The following is a 16,586-nucleotide window of genomic DNA, read 5'->3' as shown; positions in this document are numbered from 1 at the left end:
CATCTTTCATTTTGAGAAAAATTCATTCTAAACAATTGCTAAAAAAAAAAAAATTTTTTTAGCTTTTATTATATTCATATTTATTGTAATTCTTTTTTTCATATTTATTCTAATGATTAGAAATAATCAAATTAGCAAGAAGAAATAAATAAATTCAATGAGATTTTTTTTATATCCAAAGAAGAGGGAATATTATATGAACAAAAAATTGATCATTGAATTTCAACTCCCGCGCTTAGTTGATCTATAAAAGATGTTTTTTCGACATTTTAACCCTTCGTAAAGAATTCACCTGCAAAACGCGTGTAACCAGATATTCCAATCATCTTGTCAAGGGTTATTGAATTGAATACAATGGGTGTCCCTACAATAAACCGCCCCCGTAGGACTTTGTGAGTTCACCTTCTCTATACAAATAATAAATTTTTATATAAGGGACTAAAATATACTGAAAGCAAATGCACACGAATTCGACTCTTCTTTCGCGGTACTTGCGCCATGATATCTGAATATAGAAAGATAAATTAATATATCTTAACCGCAGTAATTTAAACTTTTATTGTTCTTGTTATTGCAGTTTTTTTTTTTGCAATTATATTTATTTAAAAAGAATTACTTAATGATAATGATTTTTTGCGCTGATGGGGAAAAAACGAACAAATATTCCATATTTGTTTGTTGTCTAGTGGTTAGCGTTCATGATTGCTAATTCCCAACTAAGGGTTCGATTCCTTGTAAAAGTTGGGAATTTTTTTTCACTAAGAAAATTATTTAATCAGGTGTATATTTAATTAAAAAAATAAAATATTAAATTTCTAACTTTAAAAATGATTCAAGGTCAAAAGACCCAAGACCCTTAGAGTGAATCTTATCTTGTTTTATACTAAAAGAGAATTTTGAGAAAAGGCTTGATGAGAGGAGCAAACGTTCGAAGAGCCTTTTGCGATGAATTACAAGTTTATCCCCTGAGACCGGAACCACCCTCAATCCTCATTTCTCTTCTTGTTGTATATATATATTTGTTAATTCCGTCTGGTCTCGAATTCTTCACCGTTAGATTATATTTTCAACTGGAATGTAATTTTTCATAAAATCTATTTTTATTATTAAAATAATAATAATAATAATAATAATAATAATAATAATAGTAGTAACAAAAAATAATAATAATTAAAGTATGGTATAAATGAAAGTCGCGAGAAATCGATGATTCCGGCGGATGTTCTAAAGTTTCTAAATGAAGGGTGGTTAAGGATCATATAATAATGTGGCCTCAATGCTGCCAATCGTCCTTATCGCGTAACGCTCCATTTCGTCTCCGTTTGAAACGTCAGTTGTTTACGAGGGACATATCGAATGTCTTTTAGGTGTACAATGGACCCTGGTGCTTGAAGACAAAAATCAGAATCCGCCCTTTCTTCGTACCCTAAACGCGTGTGTTGGTGGAATCTCTCTTTCTCCCTTCAATAAACGTATATATATATATATATAACGTATCCGGATCTCTTATTTTATTACAGGACTTCATCTTTTGTTTGTCTTTAACACAAACAGTTTTTTTAAAAATAATATAACAAATTTTATATTTTTAAAAATATTTGTATATTTAAAAAAATATTTTATTTATACTCAAAATGAAAAATTAGTATACATTTTGAAGTGCAACAAAAATGCGTGTGCCTCGTAGGTGGCGCCACTTTCTATGTCGTTATTCATTTATCGCAAGTGAAACAAAAATGAGTCCAAGTTTTTTCTTATTAAAAAATATATTTCTGATTATAGTTTAGGAATTTTTATCAATTGAAAAGAAAAAAATTTAGAATTTATATAAAAACGATTGATTACAAAAATTTGGTTTTCTCTTTCTCAAATGGAAAAAAGAAAGGATTTTAAAAATTGATGAAAGAAAAACCCTTTAGACACGTATTTAATATATATAGAATGAATATCCTGGTCGACCCATGAGGTCCCTCTCTGTCTCTCCTTTTATAAATCATATATAGGTGGTGCGCACGAAACTCGATATCGTTGGAGGGCATAAAACAAAGTATGGGACCAAAAACGTGTCCAACAATCGTCATTGCTATATAACTTAATTTTTTTTTCCCTAAAAAAAAAAAAAATACCTGTCTTTTTCTCGTTATATTAAAAAAAAAAAATGGAATTATTATATTTAAAAATAAATTTTTTTTTCCCCCCTAAAACAACAGCATTTGATTTGATATTAATATAATTTTGCAAAATTATAGAACACTCGAGTGGAAATTCTCGCAGTCATAGTTGAATGCTCTTGAGAGAAGAGTTGTCGGCTAGTTTCCAATGGCAAAGAAAATGTGATGGTCGATATATGTTGAGAGAGAGAAAGAGAGGAGTGATGACAAGGTAAGGAAAAGAGGAAGAGAGTCCAGAAGGAGGCCCCGCTCCAATACGATTCCCTTGGGGTCCGCACCAATAGGGCGGATCCTACGAGTAAGATATTGGCTCCAAGCTGAATCTCAGGAGACCAAGACTCAATTAAACTTTAAGATGATATGCGTCGCTTCAGGCGCATCTCGTACACCTTCCAATCTCATACCCTCCGGTGACGACGACGACGACGACGACGACGACCTATGACGACCCTCTCTTTGGTTAAATTCAACTCAAGATCCGATTCATTGATGATGACTACGACAACGACGACGAATGGGAATTGCGATAAACCTCAAATATGTCCCCTGTCTTTCGTATATATATAATATCAAAAATCACTGGCGCAATATCAACATTAAAGAAACAAGAATAATTATATCTTTTATTTTCAGAAAAAGAAATAATAGTTTTCAAATTTTATAATTACCTATAGTTTTCAAGTTCTTGTTTTTTGTAATTTTTAAATGAAATTTTTTTCATATCAACTTGGAGATAAAAATTGGGGAATGCCTTTTGGAATGAAAATTAGGACAATTGGAATTAAGGCATTCGAATTAGAATATTAGAAGAAGGACACTAATTTAAAACATTGGAATAAGGACACTAAAAATAAACAAGTGAAATTAAAATATTGCAATAAGGACACTAGTGTTAAGGCAGTAGAATTAGGACATTGGAATAAGGACACTAAATTAAAAAAAAAGGAATAAGGGCACTAGTGTTAAGGCTGTAGAATTAGGACATTGGAATTAGAACATTGGAATAAGGACACTAAATTAAAACATAGGAATAAGGACACTAGTGTTAAGGCAGAAGAATTAGGACACTAAATTAAAACATCGGAATAAGGGCACTAGTCTTAAGGCAGTAGAATTAGGACACTGGAATTAGGACACTAGAATAAGGACACTAAATTAAAACATTGGAATAAGGACACTAGAATTAGGATATTGGAATAAAGGTATTGGAACATCAATATGGACATTGGAATAAGAATACTAGAAATGGGACATTGGAATAAGGGAACTATAGAATTAAGGCAGTAGAATTAGAACATTGGAATAAGGACACTAGAATAAGACATTGGAATAACGGCACTAGAATTAAGGCAGTAGAATTAGGACATTGGAATTAGAACATTGGAATAAGGACTCTAGAATTAGGACACTAGAATAAGGACACAAAATTAAAACATTGGAATAACGATACTAGAATTAGGATATTGGAATAAAGACACTAGAATGAGACATTGGAATAACGGCACTAGAGTTAAGGCAGTAGAATTAGGACATTGGAATAAAGGCTTTGGAATAAGGACACTAGAATTAGGACAATAGAATAAGCACATTGGAATAAAGGCTTTGGAATAAGGACACTAGAATTAGGACAATAGAATAAGCACATTGGAATAAAGGCATTGGAATAAGGACACTAGAATTATGATATTGAAATCAAGACATTGGAATATGGACGATGGAATGAGAACACTGACATTAAAAAATTTAAATTAGGACACTAGAACTAAGACATTAGAATCAGGACATTGGGATAAGGACACTAAATTAAAAAATTAGAATAAGTGCACTAGAGTTAAGGCAGTAAGAATTAGGATATTGGAATTAGAACATTGGAATAAGGACACTAAATCAAATCATTGGAATAAGGACACTAGAATTTGGATATTGAAATGAGGACATTGGAATTAAGGCATTGGAATATCAATATGGCCATTGGAATAAGAATACTAGAAATGGGACATTGGAATAAGGGAACTATAGAGTTAAGACAGTAGAATTAGGACATTAGAATTAGAACATTGGAATAAGGACACTAAAGTAAAACATTGGAATAAGGACACTAGAATTAGGACAGTATTATATGGGCATTGGAATAAGGACACTTGAATTAGAACATTAGAATTAGGACATTGGATTAAGGACATTGAAATAAAGATACTAGAATTATAATATTGAAATTAACACATTGGAATAAGGACAATGGAATGAGAACACTGACATTAAAAAATTGAAATTAGGACACTAGAATTGGTCATTGGAATAAGGACATAGGAATTAAGGCATTGGAATATCAATATGGACATTAGAACTAGGACATTGGAATAAGAAATACTAGAATTAGAACATTGGAATTGAGACAATGGAATTAGGACAATGGAATAAGGACAGCTTAATGAAACATTGGAATTATGACATTGGAATCAGGACATTGGGTACAATGTAACAAAATGTCGAAACCAATAACAAATTGAATATTGAATTGAATAAAATTAATTAATTATATTTTTTTCCATAACAAACAAACGTAGAGACGAAATAGCAAAAAAAAAATTGAATCGGATCATTGATCTAAATGCAAAATTAGACAGTGAAACATTTTCCCACAGTCGATTTGCGTGTTATTCTTTATAGCGGTTTTCTTGCATCTTTTGTTTTGTCACTTGGTTCGCTTGACTCATCGTTGAAAGAATTCGCTTTGCTCCCAAGGAAAACGTGATGATGAGATTCTACTCGTTCAGGCCTATTTCATTCGTTTGGTTCCCGGACACGAGAATTATAAACTTCGTTGAAGGAACACAAACTATATATATATATATAGTCCGTTACATTGGCACCTGCAAATCTCACGGTTCATCATTGATCAACCATCATCGAACATCATCATCAATACCATTTCTCCTAGCTCTGAACATAATCATATCAGTCACGCTCTTCCATTTTATTCCACAAAAATTGGAGCATAAGTATCTATATAAAAAAAAAAAATTAGACCTTATTATAAAATTTTATTTAATTAACATTATTATTGTAAAATAACGTAAAATATTATTGAGAAGTTAAAAAAACAGTATTTATATATATATATATATTTTTTTTTTTTGAAGTGGTCGTTATACATATGTGACATCTCAATCTTTTGCCTCGAGCCAAGGGGGACTTGCCTCTTTAATCTTGGCACGATTCCCAAAGGGAGATCGTAATCTGAGATTTAGGTACAACCCATGTGTCATGCACCCACTGCATACCTTTATTTCTTCATTGTGTATATAGGCACCTATCGCAAACAAAACCCGATCATGTATTTAATTTTTGACCCTGATCACCTTGATAATTTTTTTTCCCCCTTTTATTTTTTTTTATAATTTCTATAAAAAGCGCGCATTTATAATAATCGAATTCACATATATGTTTTGAATTATATATATATATAATATTCAATTTAATTTTTTTTAACTACAAAAAAATGGGGAAAAAACTCATTTTTTGTTACAGTTGAAAATGAGCCAATGCTAAACGGAATAGAACGTGGCGCCATCTACGAGGCATATTTTTATTTGCAGTTTTAAACGACGTGGCGCCACCTACTTGACACATTTTTGTTGCACTTTAAAATAAGTAGTTTTCGCTCAGGTTTTTTTTATGTATTTCAGAAAAATATTTTTTTCCTCCCTAGTTATTTGACAATAACTCTTTTCTTTATTATTGAAAATTTTTCTAATTTATTTAAAATTAAGAAAAAAAAATAATAATTTTGAACGTAATTAATAAAATGTATGTTTGTCAATTTTAATTTGCTAATCGAGAAAGCCAAAAGGGGTTCTGAGATTAGATCTGAAAAATATTCGAAATTTTGTAATAATTACTATATATATATTTGCTGTGTGTCTGAAGAATGACTAGGTTATATTTTCTGGGACATAAAATCTACACCGTAAAAGTACCATTAACTTAACGTTATATATTGTATGTTCTTTTTAAGTTAATTCTAACCGCACCCAAGCTAATGTTCTTTTAATTACAGTATTTAGTATAAGGTTCTAAATACACTTTCTTGTGACACCTTGAAACTTAATTTTCAAATAAGGGGAGAGATACGAACTGCTATATATACGGAAATATAATATTTTCTTTCTATATTCATTTTTGAATAGTAAAATATATTCTATTTTTGGTATTACAAAAAAAAATTATATTTTTTTCAAAAACATACATAAAAATATTTATTAAAAAAAGAAGAGAGAAAGAAAATATAGAAGTCAAATCCGAACCCTATTTACTAATTTTGATTTTCTTTTTTAAATAAATCAACTGAATTTTTCTGTAAACTTTGCGGTTCTTTTAATTTGAAATCATTTCCACTCGTTTTGCTTCAACTGCTTCAAATAATAAGATCAACAGGTGCATCTTAAGCGAACAAGTATAATTTGTATTTTCTGTTGATATTAAAAAAGTTAATTTTATCAAAAAAATATTATATAAATAAATAAAAGTAAAATTATCAATTTTTTTTTACATGAAAGTAAATAGAAAATTTATTCGGAGGAAAAAAAAATTAATTTTCCAACACCAGTATAGAATCGAAAGGATTTTTTTTTAAAAAAAAAGGACTGGATGATATTGTGTATATATATAATATAAAGACAGGTGCGCTGTTTTCTCAGATCTTGAAACCAAGCGTAACGGAAAGGCACGTGCCAAACACTGTCTCAACCCCTTTGTATATATATATAAAGTTTCTTTAAATTAAAATCAAATGTTACAAAATGAAATTTCACAATCGTTCAGAAGATGATATTATAGTAGACGCAATTAATGTTGGACAAAAAAAAACAGAAAAAAAAATTCTAACGAAAAACTAAATCTTTTTAACAATTTAATTTTAAAGAAACACATTGTGAAGGAAAAAAAATACTTAAAAAAAGAGATAGAAAAAGTCCTTAAAAAAATTTCTTAAAATATATCTAAGTTATATCGAAATTTTTAAGATTAAAAATTTTTTTTTTAAGCAAAAATTCGTTTTGATATCCGTCCGTCCATCCGTCGTTATGGTAACCATGGTAACAGTTACCGTATAGCAATCGTTACCATGGTAGTAAACTAATTAATTAAACAGCAAATAAATTTTTTCCAATTTCTAGAAATTTTAATCAGAAAAATTTTTCTAATAATTTTTATTTAATTCATATATATACAAAAACTTGAGTAATTTTTGAGCCTTTTTTTTTGGCTATTCTAGTTGCGGTTATAAAAACGGGGGGTTTTTTTTTAATTCACATGATTTGCAGACAGATAATAATCAGAAATCATTATAAAGGATGAAAATAATTTTTTTGAAGGTGTTAAGCGAAGCATTTTAAAATGTCTGAAATTTAACAACTATATGTATATATATATATATATATATATATATAAATGGATCCGAAACAAATGGGATTGATTTTAACAAAGAGGAGATGGGGGAGGTTCAATATTGAGAAAACTGGATGATCAGAGGTGTGTAGTCGGGCTACTTTGATATACCCTCTCAACGAATTAAGGTTCACCTGTCTGACCTGTGCGGTTGGTCCAAACACAGCTACCGCAAATTCTGAAGCCACTCGGCTCTTTCTCTGGTTTATCAACAAAAAACCTAAACAGCAGCAAAAGGGCCGATATATTTTTCCCTCGTCCAAAAAGAGAGAGGGTGCCGCGCGCTTTTTAAACCAAAAAAAAGAAAAAGAAACACACAAAAAATAAATTAACCTGTCCATCGATAAAGTACCGTAATCACAAAAATCACGTCGTACAGGAAAATAAAAATAAAACAAAAGTCTTTAATTTTAAATCACTTGTAAATTTGCCATATATATAGATTATTTAGTCTCAATTTCATATCCTCTGAATTATATAATTTTTTTTTCATCCTAATACGTTTATACCGATTATTTTTTTTTCCCGTAAAAAAAATCTGGTTTATTTTTTTATTTTTTCGTTGTAATATTTATTTATATTTCAATACTATATATTACAACTGCTAAAGACTAAATGTACAATAATAATAATAATCCAACGAAAGTATAAAGATATATATATATATAATTGATTCTTGATAAAAATCCGAACAGACATTTTTATCAGATAATTTCATCTCTTTTGCATTGAAATGACAGAGCGGTTAAAATTTCATTAGGTGCTAAAGTTTAAAAGTCGATTGTAAAACAATGTTGTCGCTTAAAAACATCTAAAATGATTAGAAGCTACTTAAGTCACCTAAATGGCAATTATGTTAATATGCATTTATGTATTATTATTATTATTATTATCGTTATTATCGTTATTGTTATTATTATTGTTATTATCGTTATTATTGTTATTATTGTTATTATTGTTATTATTGTTATTATTGTTATTATTATTATTATTATTATTATTATTATTATTATTATTGTTATTATTGTTATTATTGTTATTTTTGTTATTTTTGTTATTTTTGTTATTTTTGTTATTATCGTTATTATTGTTATTGTTATTATCGTTATTATCGTTATTATTGTTACTTTTGTTATTTTTGTTATTTTTGTTATTATTGTTATTTTTGTTATTATCGTGATTATTGTTATTATTGTTATTATTGTTATTTTTGTTATTATTGTTATTTTTGTTATTTTTGTTATTTTTGTTATTTTTGTTATTTTTGTTATTTTTGTTATTATTGTTATTGTTATTATTGTTACTTTTGTTATTTTTGTTAGTATCGTGATTATTGTTATTATCGTTATTATTGTTATTATTGTTATTATTGTTATTATTAGTGTTATATTAATAATTATTAAACTGAAAAAAATTTATTTAATTTAAATAATCGATTACTTGATTGTTGTCAAATAAATATTTACTTGAGACAAATAATTTTGATTTGAATTAATTAAATTTTATTTCGATCAATAATTTTTTGTATTTGAAGCAAATACCATTTAATTAATTTAAATAATCCCACTTATAAAGAAAAGATAAATTTTGACCACACATCACGAATATAAAAAAAATCCCTTAATTCTCAATAACTTTCTAATTTTCTTAATTTTTCTAAAATTTCCTCCCTTTTTGTATATCTATATATATATATATATATATAAAGAACAGTCACGAATTTTCAATAATTAAAAAAAAAAAAAACAATGACAGTAGAATATAGATTTTTATATGCGTGAAAATGAATACAATAAAAGAGAAAAAATTTTTTTTTTTTTTTTTGGGTGAATTTATATATTTAATTATATTATATTTGAAGCTTTATAACAATGAACAAATAATAATTTTCATTGATCTATATAAAGATACCTTTTCACGCGATAATTTAAATCGCGGGTGTAAAAACAGGAAATTGAAAAATCGATGAAATAGAAAGAAAGAGAGGGACCTTGATTTGCGGGGCAGGTGTCTTTATGGTCAGTGTATTGGGAACCAATATACTATCTATATATATATATATATAAATAAAGATCCATTGAAACCTCCTTTTATCCCAAGGCAGCTACTGTAAGAGATCAAAATCTTTGCGTTTATACCGACTCGAAAGAAAGTCAATTCAGTTCTTAAACAATATATATATATATATATATATATTATACTCAATGCTCTCCTTTTTAGTGTGAATTATAGTATATTAGCCACGCTACCAATTTTTCTTTGAAAAAAAAAAAAATGCCACGTCATTCTAAAATGAGTAAAAAAAATCAAAGAATTTTCGATGGTTTTTTTTTTGAACGACTTTTTAAATAAATTTTATTGAAAAAAAATTTATTTTCTGTTAACTTTTTAGTAGAAAATTTTTTAAAAATAGTAAAAATTTAAATATTTAAATAGTAAATAGTTAAATATTTAAATAGTAAATAGTTAAATAATAAAAGAATAGAAAAAGAAAATTAATACGAAATAATAAAAAAAAAATTATAATAATAAATTAATTTCTAAATGAATAATTTAGAAAAAGTAAATAATAAAAGTAAATAATAAAAGTAGTTTATATAATTATAATGAAGTTGTTGGATAAATTTATTAGATTGAGACGCTCTCATCAAGACCCACAGCAATTTGTTCTTGAAAAGAAGGCGCGGAACAAATTTCGGTTTTCTATTGTTCGCAATGATCCCTCGATCGCTTCTGATGGTGCGGTAGTATTGTGTATCTGAAGTAGTAGCAGAACTGAAGAGAGCAAGTTTCTTTAGCGTATCATGCCTCGTTGCTTTACGAGCAATTGATTCGATAAAGAGTGAGCTATATATATATATATATAAATATGTATATATTTTGCCCCGTGAAGAAAAAAAATTATAAATTCACAAAAAAGTAGTTTATTGATACAAAGAGAGTGGTATTTTTTTTTCTTCCTTACACTATTTGGAACGCAACTTTATAATTCTAACAGTCATTTTTTAAGATTTTGGAGAAAAGAAAAAGAAATTATATAAATTTCTTTATTATGGAAGAACGTTTTCTAAATTACAGTTTGGAAAAAATTAATTAAATTTTTCATTTTATTTGTTACTATATTTATTTATGTGACGCTCCATGATTAAAGGGACCTTAGTTCCGAACAAATTTTAGTTTCTGTTTTATATAATTTAAACTAACGTGTATATTATTATTTGAGTAATAGCGTTAACAAAATTTCAAAATGGCGGGAAATTTGAATTTCAATTGAAAATTCTATTTGTGTTTTAAGACCAAGGGAACTTCCGTCTAAGAAAACATAAATTTTCCTTAAGAACGGAACTTGCTTGAGAACAACGGGAAATGTCCAGACCGGAAGTCCGGCAAACCACTTAGAGTGGTGCACCCTTTTGGTTTACTGGATTGTTATATATATATATCTTGCCCACCACCTTAACGAACCCTAAAAGACCAACAATCTATTTCTGTTTAAAAAATCAAAATCCTTAAAATTATTCTAGTGATTTAAATTTGTTATATATAATTTTTAATTTTTTTTTATTATATAATTATTTTTCATTTTCGAAGTAAAATTTTATTATATTTATGTCACTTAAAATTTTTTTTTTTTTTTACATATATCCTAATGAGACATAAATATCAATGGGTGGGCTTTCTCGGTGTATTTATATATACATAAATGGTTTGAAGAGATTTTTTTAAAAATATATACCCATATGGGGGGGCAAATAGGCTGCAGGGGGTGCAAGTCGCATTAAAAGGCGTCAAGGTCCCCCCGCCTGACCCCCTTTAAGGTGCCACTGAGCTCCAACCGTGTGTGAGAATCCATTCCACTCGACTTCACATAGGTAAAAAAGAAAAAAATTGGGGTGAAATGTCACATATTTTTTTAATGTGCAAAATTAAAATTTATTTGATAATTATTATTTTATAACTATATATATATATAATTTTTATTTTTTGTAACATTTTATAAAAAAATTTTTTATTCCTTTTAGCTAAATTCATTTTTTTTTTTGAACTATAATTGCTGTAATTTAAAGTAATATAATTTTCAATAAAAATTTAATTACTTTTTTGGGGGGATATTTATTGTTTTTGTGTCTTCAGACAACTTTCGAATTGATTAATAGATAACTAATGACCATTTAACAATTTGTTAATTTTTGAAATTTAATGACTGATGTAATTTTCAAAATTCATAGAAAAAACATAATGGTATATAATATATATCTTTCAATAAGGTAACTTTATATAAATTATGTATATATACATATATATTTTCTTCAAAAATCCATTAGGTGAAAAAATTCCTATTTAAATTTCATCATAATAAGAAACTTTTACCAAAATTCTAAATAATGTCAAGAGTTTTTAGAATTATAGAAAAAAGAAAGGGAATCTCTAAAATTTGAATCAGTGAGATTTCACTGATGAAATTAACAAAATTTAGTAAAAAAAATTACCACTGAAATTCAGTTACATTTCACTGAAAATCAGAGGAATTATTACTGATTTAAATAGTCAAATCTGCATTATCATTAATCGGTAAAACAGTCAAATCTGCATTATCATTAATTGGTAAAACAGTCAAATCTACATTATCATTAATTGGTAAAACAGTCAAATCTACATTATCATTAATTGGTAAAACAGATTTGCAGGTTCAATGAAAGAATTAAATTTTTTCAGTGAAATATCACAGGGGAAATTTTACTCAAGTAATATTTAGTTCCTAAATTCCAAGTATTTTTTCAGTAAAATCTCATTGATTCAAAAAAGATAGTAGATTTTCAAATTAATTTTTCTTTTACAATTTTCCTTAATTTCGCGATCCACATTTGGAATATTAAGACACTTAGAAACTTCCGTGTTTTGTGGTCGTTGACCTTGAGAAAGAAGAGAGACTGTTTCCGGGAACGGAACCAAGAAAAAGAATAAAAAAAAAAAAAAATGAAAGAAGCAGTACAGTTGAGTCAAATTGTATATACTAAAAGGATAAGGATAACAAGCACAAGAGCTAGGAATTAGATATATACATATACATAGGTAGATGAATTGTTTAATAGGTGCAAGAGTGTAGAAAGTGGGTGTATTCAAGAAACGCCTACCATCCAATGAGGTGCCTTGTTTCTCAAGGGACTCCCTATCTTTTTCCTTTCCACAAAAGGTCCCTTCTCTTTTAGCATGTAAGAACCTCAACTCTTGAGGACTCACCAACTGCAATAATAGGTTATACTTGGGGCCCCCTTTTAGTTTATCCTATAGACCAGCACGCTTTAGAGTGTGTATCTCCACAAAACTTACTCAGTTCATCCCACGTTTCATTCCGTAACACATCATCAAAACTTCATTTCTGATTTTTTTTTTTTTTTTAAATCAATTTTTTAAAAATATTTTTCTATTTAAATTAAAATTTTTCTATCATTTGTGTTAAACAATATATCATTTAAAAAAAAATTTAATAATTAGTGAATTTTAATTTACACCTTAAATTCAAATATATATATTTAAACATTCATAAATAATGTTGACAATTATTTTTTCGACAATTATCATTTGTAACTGATAAGAAAAGAAAATACAAAGTGAGTGCGATTAAAAACAAACATTGAAATTAATTTTTGTGATAACAAAAAAAAAGAGAAATTAGTGTTAAAATGCTATTCAAAGGAAATAGTTCAAGATTGGAACTTTTAATTGGAAAAATTCAAGCACACAAAGATCCACAATCACCATCTAGAGACGATAAGTGCAACATTAAAGAAAAAGGTTTGTTTCCAAAAAAAAAACAGGAAATTTAATTACTAAATACAAAATTAATTTAAAAATATACACTATCAAAAATTGTCAAAAGGTGCCCTCTGCACTTACCAGTAATTGACCAGTAGTCAATTTTTAATAGCATATATATCAATTTTCCTAATTCTGAAAAAATTGATAAAATAATAAATTAGTCAAATTAATTTTCATTTATATTTAAATTTCAAAATTTATTTTTTCATTGAAATTAAAATTATTGAAAGATTTGAAAAAAAACAGTAAGCTGCTATTTATTATTATTATTATTATTTAATTATTGTAATCAATTAAAAAAATTCGCTTTATTATGATTTAAGTATAACGCAATTAACAAAGTTGTTAAATCAACCCTATTAATAAGCATTTCAAAAGTATATTATATATATACTATAAATAGCAGATTGGATGAGGTGACAACACAATCTCTTGTCGCGACTTTGCATCGGCAGGTCGCGAGAAAAGCGCATTGCCATAGAGTGTGTGTTAAGTGCGCCTATTCTCGCCACGATGACACATCTCCCCCTTGATTGGATAGAATCAGTTGCTAAATAAATCCGAACCACAATGAGAATACTGATCTTTGCACTCCTTCTTCATGCCTCATCAATCTCTCTTTTGCTTCTTTCTCTCTCTCTCTCTTTCTCTCTTTCTTCCATTATTTATACTTTTTTCCTATTCTTTTTTTTCTACAATAGCTCCAAATATTCCTTTTTTTGCATATATACATATATACATTTAATTCCAAAGCAATCAAATTTTTATGAGACTATATTTTTATCTATAGAAAAACTTTTTATTTAGCATATATAGTATTTTCATTTAACAGAATTCTTATTAAGTTGGATTTTTATTTAGAAGAATTTTCATTGATAGAATTCATATTAAGCCGAATTTTCTTTTAGAAATTTTTTTTATGAAGTTGAGTTTTCATTTAGCAGAATTTTCATTTTACTGAATTCTTATTAAGAGGAATTTTTATTAATAGAATTCTTATTAGGCCGAATTTTACTTAACAAAAATTCCTATTAAGCCAATTTTTTATTGAGCAGAATTTTTACTAGGCATAATTTTTCATTGACCCATTTTGCTATTAAGCCGAATTTTCATTGAGATAAATTTTTACTAGGCATAATTTTCATTGAGTATAGAATTCATATTAGGCCAATTTCCCATTAAGTCGAATTTTCATTGAGCTAAATTTTTATTAGGCATAATTTTCATTGAGTATAGAATTCCTATTAAGCAGAATTTTAATTGAGCAAAATTATTACTAGGCATATTTTGTCATTGAGCAGAATTTCTATTAAGCTGAATTTTAATTGAGCAAAATTATTACTAGGCATATTTTGTCATTGAGCAGAATTTCTATTAAGCTGAATTTTTAATTAATGATAATTTTTCTCTAGCAAAAACTTTCATTTAGAAAAAAATATGTACCAATCGCATGCATAATTTTTCACTTAGTAGAATTGCTATTAAGCCGAATTTTTATTAGGCATTAAAGAATTATTAAATTTCAATTTTGAAAATTTAATTTTGTATTTAATTAAATGAAGGGAATTAAATTTCACGTATAGCCCACAGCTGTATTTATATTTATTATAGGTCGCGGAGACTCCCTTCTTCGAATTTGGTCCACTTGAAATGATTCATTCAGTGGCATTCGAAACGGGTGAACAAATGTTAGAATTTCCAATCAGCTCATTAGCTAACATTTTTGTATATATATATATACAATATAATATTTATTTTATTCGATAAAATAAATAAATTGACATGCATATTAAGTAAAAAAAAAAATTTAAAAAGTTTTATCTAAGCTTAATGTAGATTTAATGTAGACCAAAAGTAGATTCAAAGTAGCTTAAATGTACACCAAATGTATACCCAAAGTAGGTTCAATGTAGGTCCAAAGAAGGTTCAAAGTAGATTCAAAGCAGGTTCAAAGTAGTATAAATGTTGGCCCAATGAAGGTTTGATCTAGGTTCAATGTAGGTTCAAAGCAGTAAAAATTTAGCTCCAATGAAGGTTTAATTTAGGTTCAATGTAGGTTCAAAGCAGGTCAAATGTATGTTCTAAGTAGTATAAATGTAGGTTCAATGAAGTTTCAATGAAGGTTCAAAGTATGTTCAAAGTAGGTTCAATTGATGTTCAATGAAGGTTCAAAGTAGGTTTAACGCGTATGTTAAATGAAGGTTCAAAGTAGGTTTAACGTATGTTAAATAAAGGTTCAAAGTAGGTTTAACGTATGTTAAATGAAGGTTCAAAGCAGGTTCAAAGTAGGTTAAAAATAATTTAAATTGATTTAAAATGTGTTCAATGCAATAATTTCAATGAATGTTTAACTCAGAATCAAAATAGTTATAACCTAGGTCTAATATATAGTTGCAAAGTTAATATTTATTTTATCCTTTTAAAGTTAATCCAATATTATACAGGTTAAAGCTAAAAAATTCAAAAAATTGAACAAATTCTATACTAAACAGTGAAATCAAACTGTTTGCTTTTTGTTTATAATACAAAATTTACAATAAATTACATTAAACATATAAAAATTTAATTTTTTACAATGTGAAACATGAATGTGGGTGGAGGATGCGACCCATTGAAGATCCTCGTCGTAGATCATTGCGTTGCGGGTTTGGGTGGCTTATAAACGGATATATGTGGTCGTGAAATGCGTTTATATATATTAGTATATATATATATATGAACAAGATTCCGTAAAATCTCTTAAATTGACTCGTGGGTGTCTTTTACTCGTTGCTATAACAAATGAGGAAATAACCAACTAGCCGAATCATTTCCACTGATGTTTGAAAGAGATGCGCAACGATATATTCTATTTCACTCGCCCTCAAGTACAATATAACCACGTGTGTTTCACATCCGGTATTTCCCAGAACGCTATACATATATAACATCTTCACTTGAGAGATGTCATTAGATCTTAAAAATTCTTTGATAATGGAACATTTAATTCTAACGAGAACTTCCTGCTCCGAGTATTGTAATTTCAAGCGCAATTCGTCTCCTTAATCAGCGATGAATTATTATCATTATTATTATTATTATTATTATTATTATTATTATTATTATTATTACTATTATTATTGTTATTATTACTAATATATTATTGAT

At 27.6% G+C, this 16,586-nt stretch overlaps 2 protein-coding genes across 3 annotated transcripts in view; one reads left to right on the top strand and one right to left on the bottom strand.

Annotated features, from left to right (window-relative positions):
* The window catches only part of LOC127287713 (zinc finger protein 423 homolog), a 100,453-nt gene that overhangs the window by 74,126 nt on the left and 9,741 nt on the right, over positions 1-16,586 (top strand). The window contains exon 1 of one of the 2 annotated variants that reach the window (XM_051314796.1): positions 12,918-13,415. The exons of the other annotated variant lie outside the window; for it this stretch is intronic. Coding sequence (XP_051170753.1) covers positions 13,304-13,415 — 112 coding nt within the window. The 5' untranslated portion in view covers positions 12,918-13,303. Of the gene's footprint in view, positions 1-12,917; positions 13,416-16,586 lie in introns of those variants that run through there. 2 annotated transcript variants of the gene reach the window in all.
* LOC127287721 (uncharacterized) overlaps positions 7,426-16,586 on the bottom strand; it is a 277,776-nt gene continuing 268,615 nt past the window's right edge. The window contains exon 6 of the mRNA XM_051314806.1: positions 7,426-7,439. The gene's annotated coding sequence lies outside the window, so the exon portion shown is untranslated. The remainder of the gene's footprint in view (positions 7,440-16,586) is intronic.

The sequence above is a fragment of the Leptopilina boulardi genome, unplaced genomic scaffold (genome assembly GCF_019393585.1).
Source record: "Leptopilina boulardi isolate dan_hultmark-lab unplaced genomic scaffold, ZJU_Lbou_2.1 LbouV2_372, whole genome shotgun sequence".
NCBI classification, from domain to species: Eukaryota; Metazoa; Arthropoda; class Insecta; order Hymenoptera; family Figitidae; genus Leptopilina; species Leptopilina boulardi.
The sequence above is the reverse complement of the archived record's forward strand: the minus strand, read 5'-3'. Positions and strand labels throughout refer to the sequence as shown.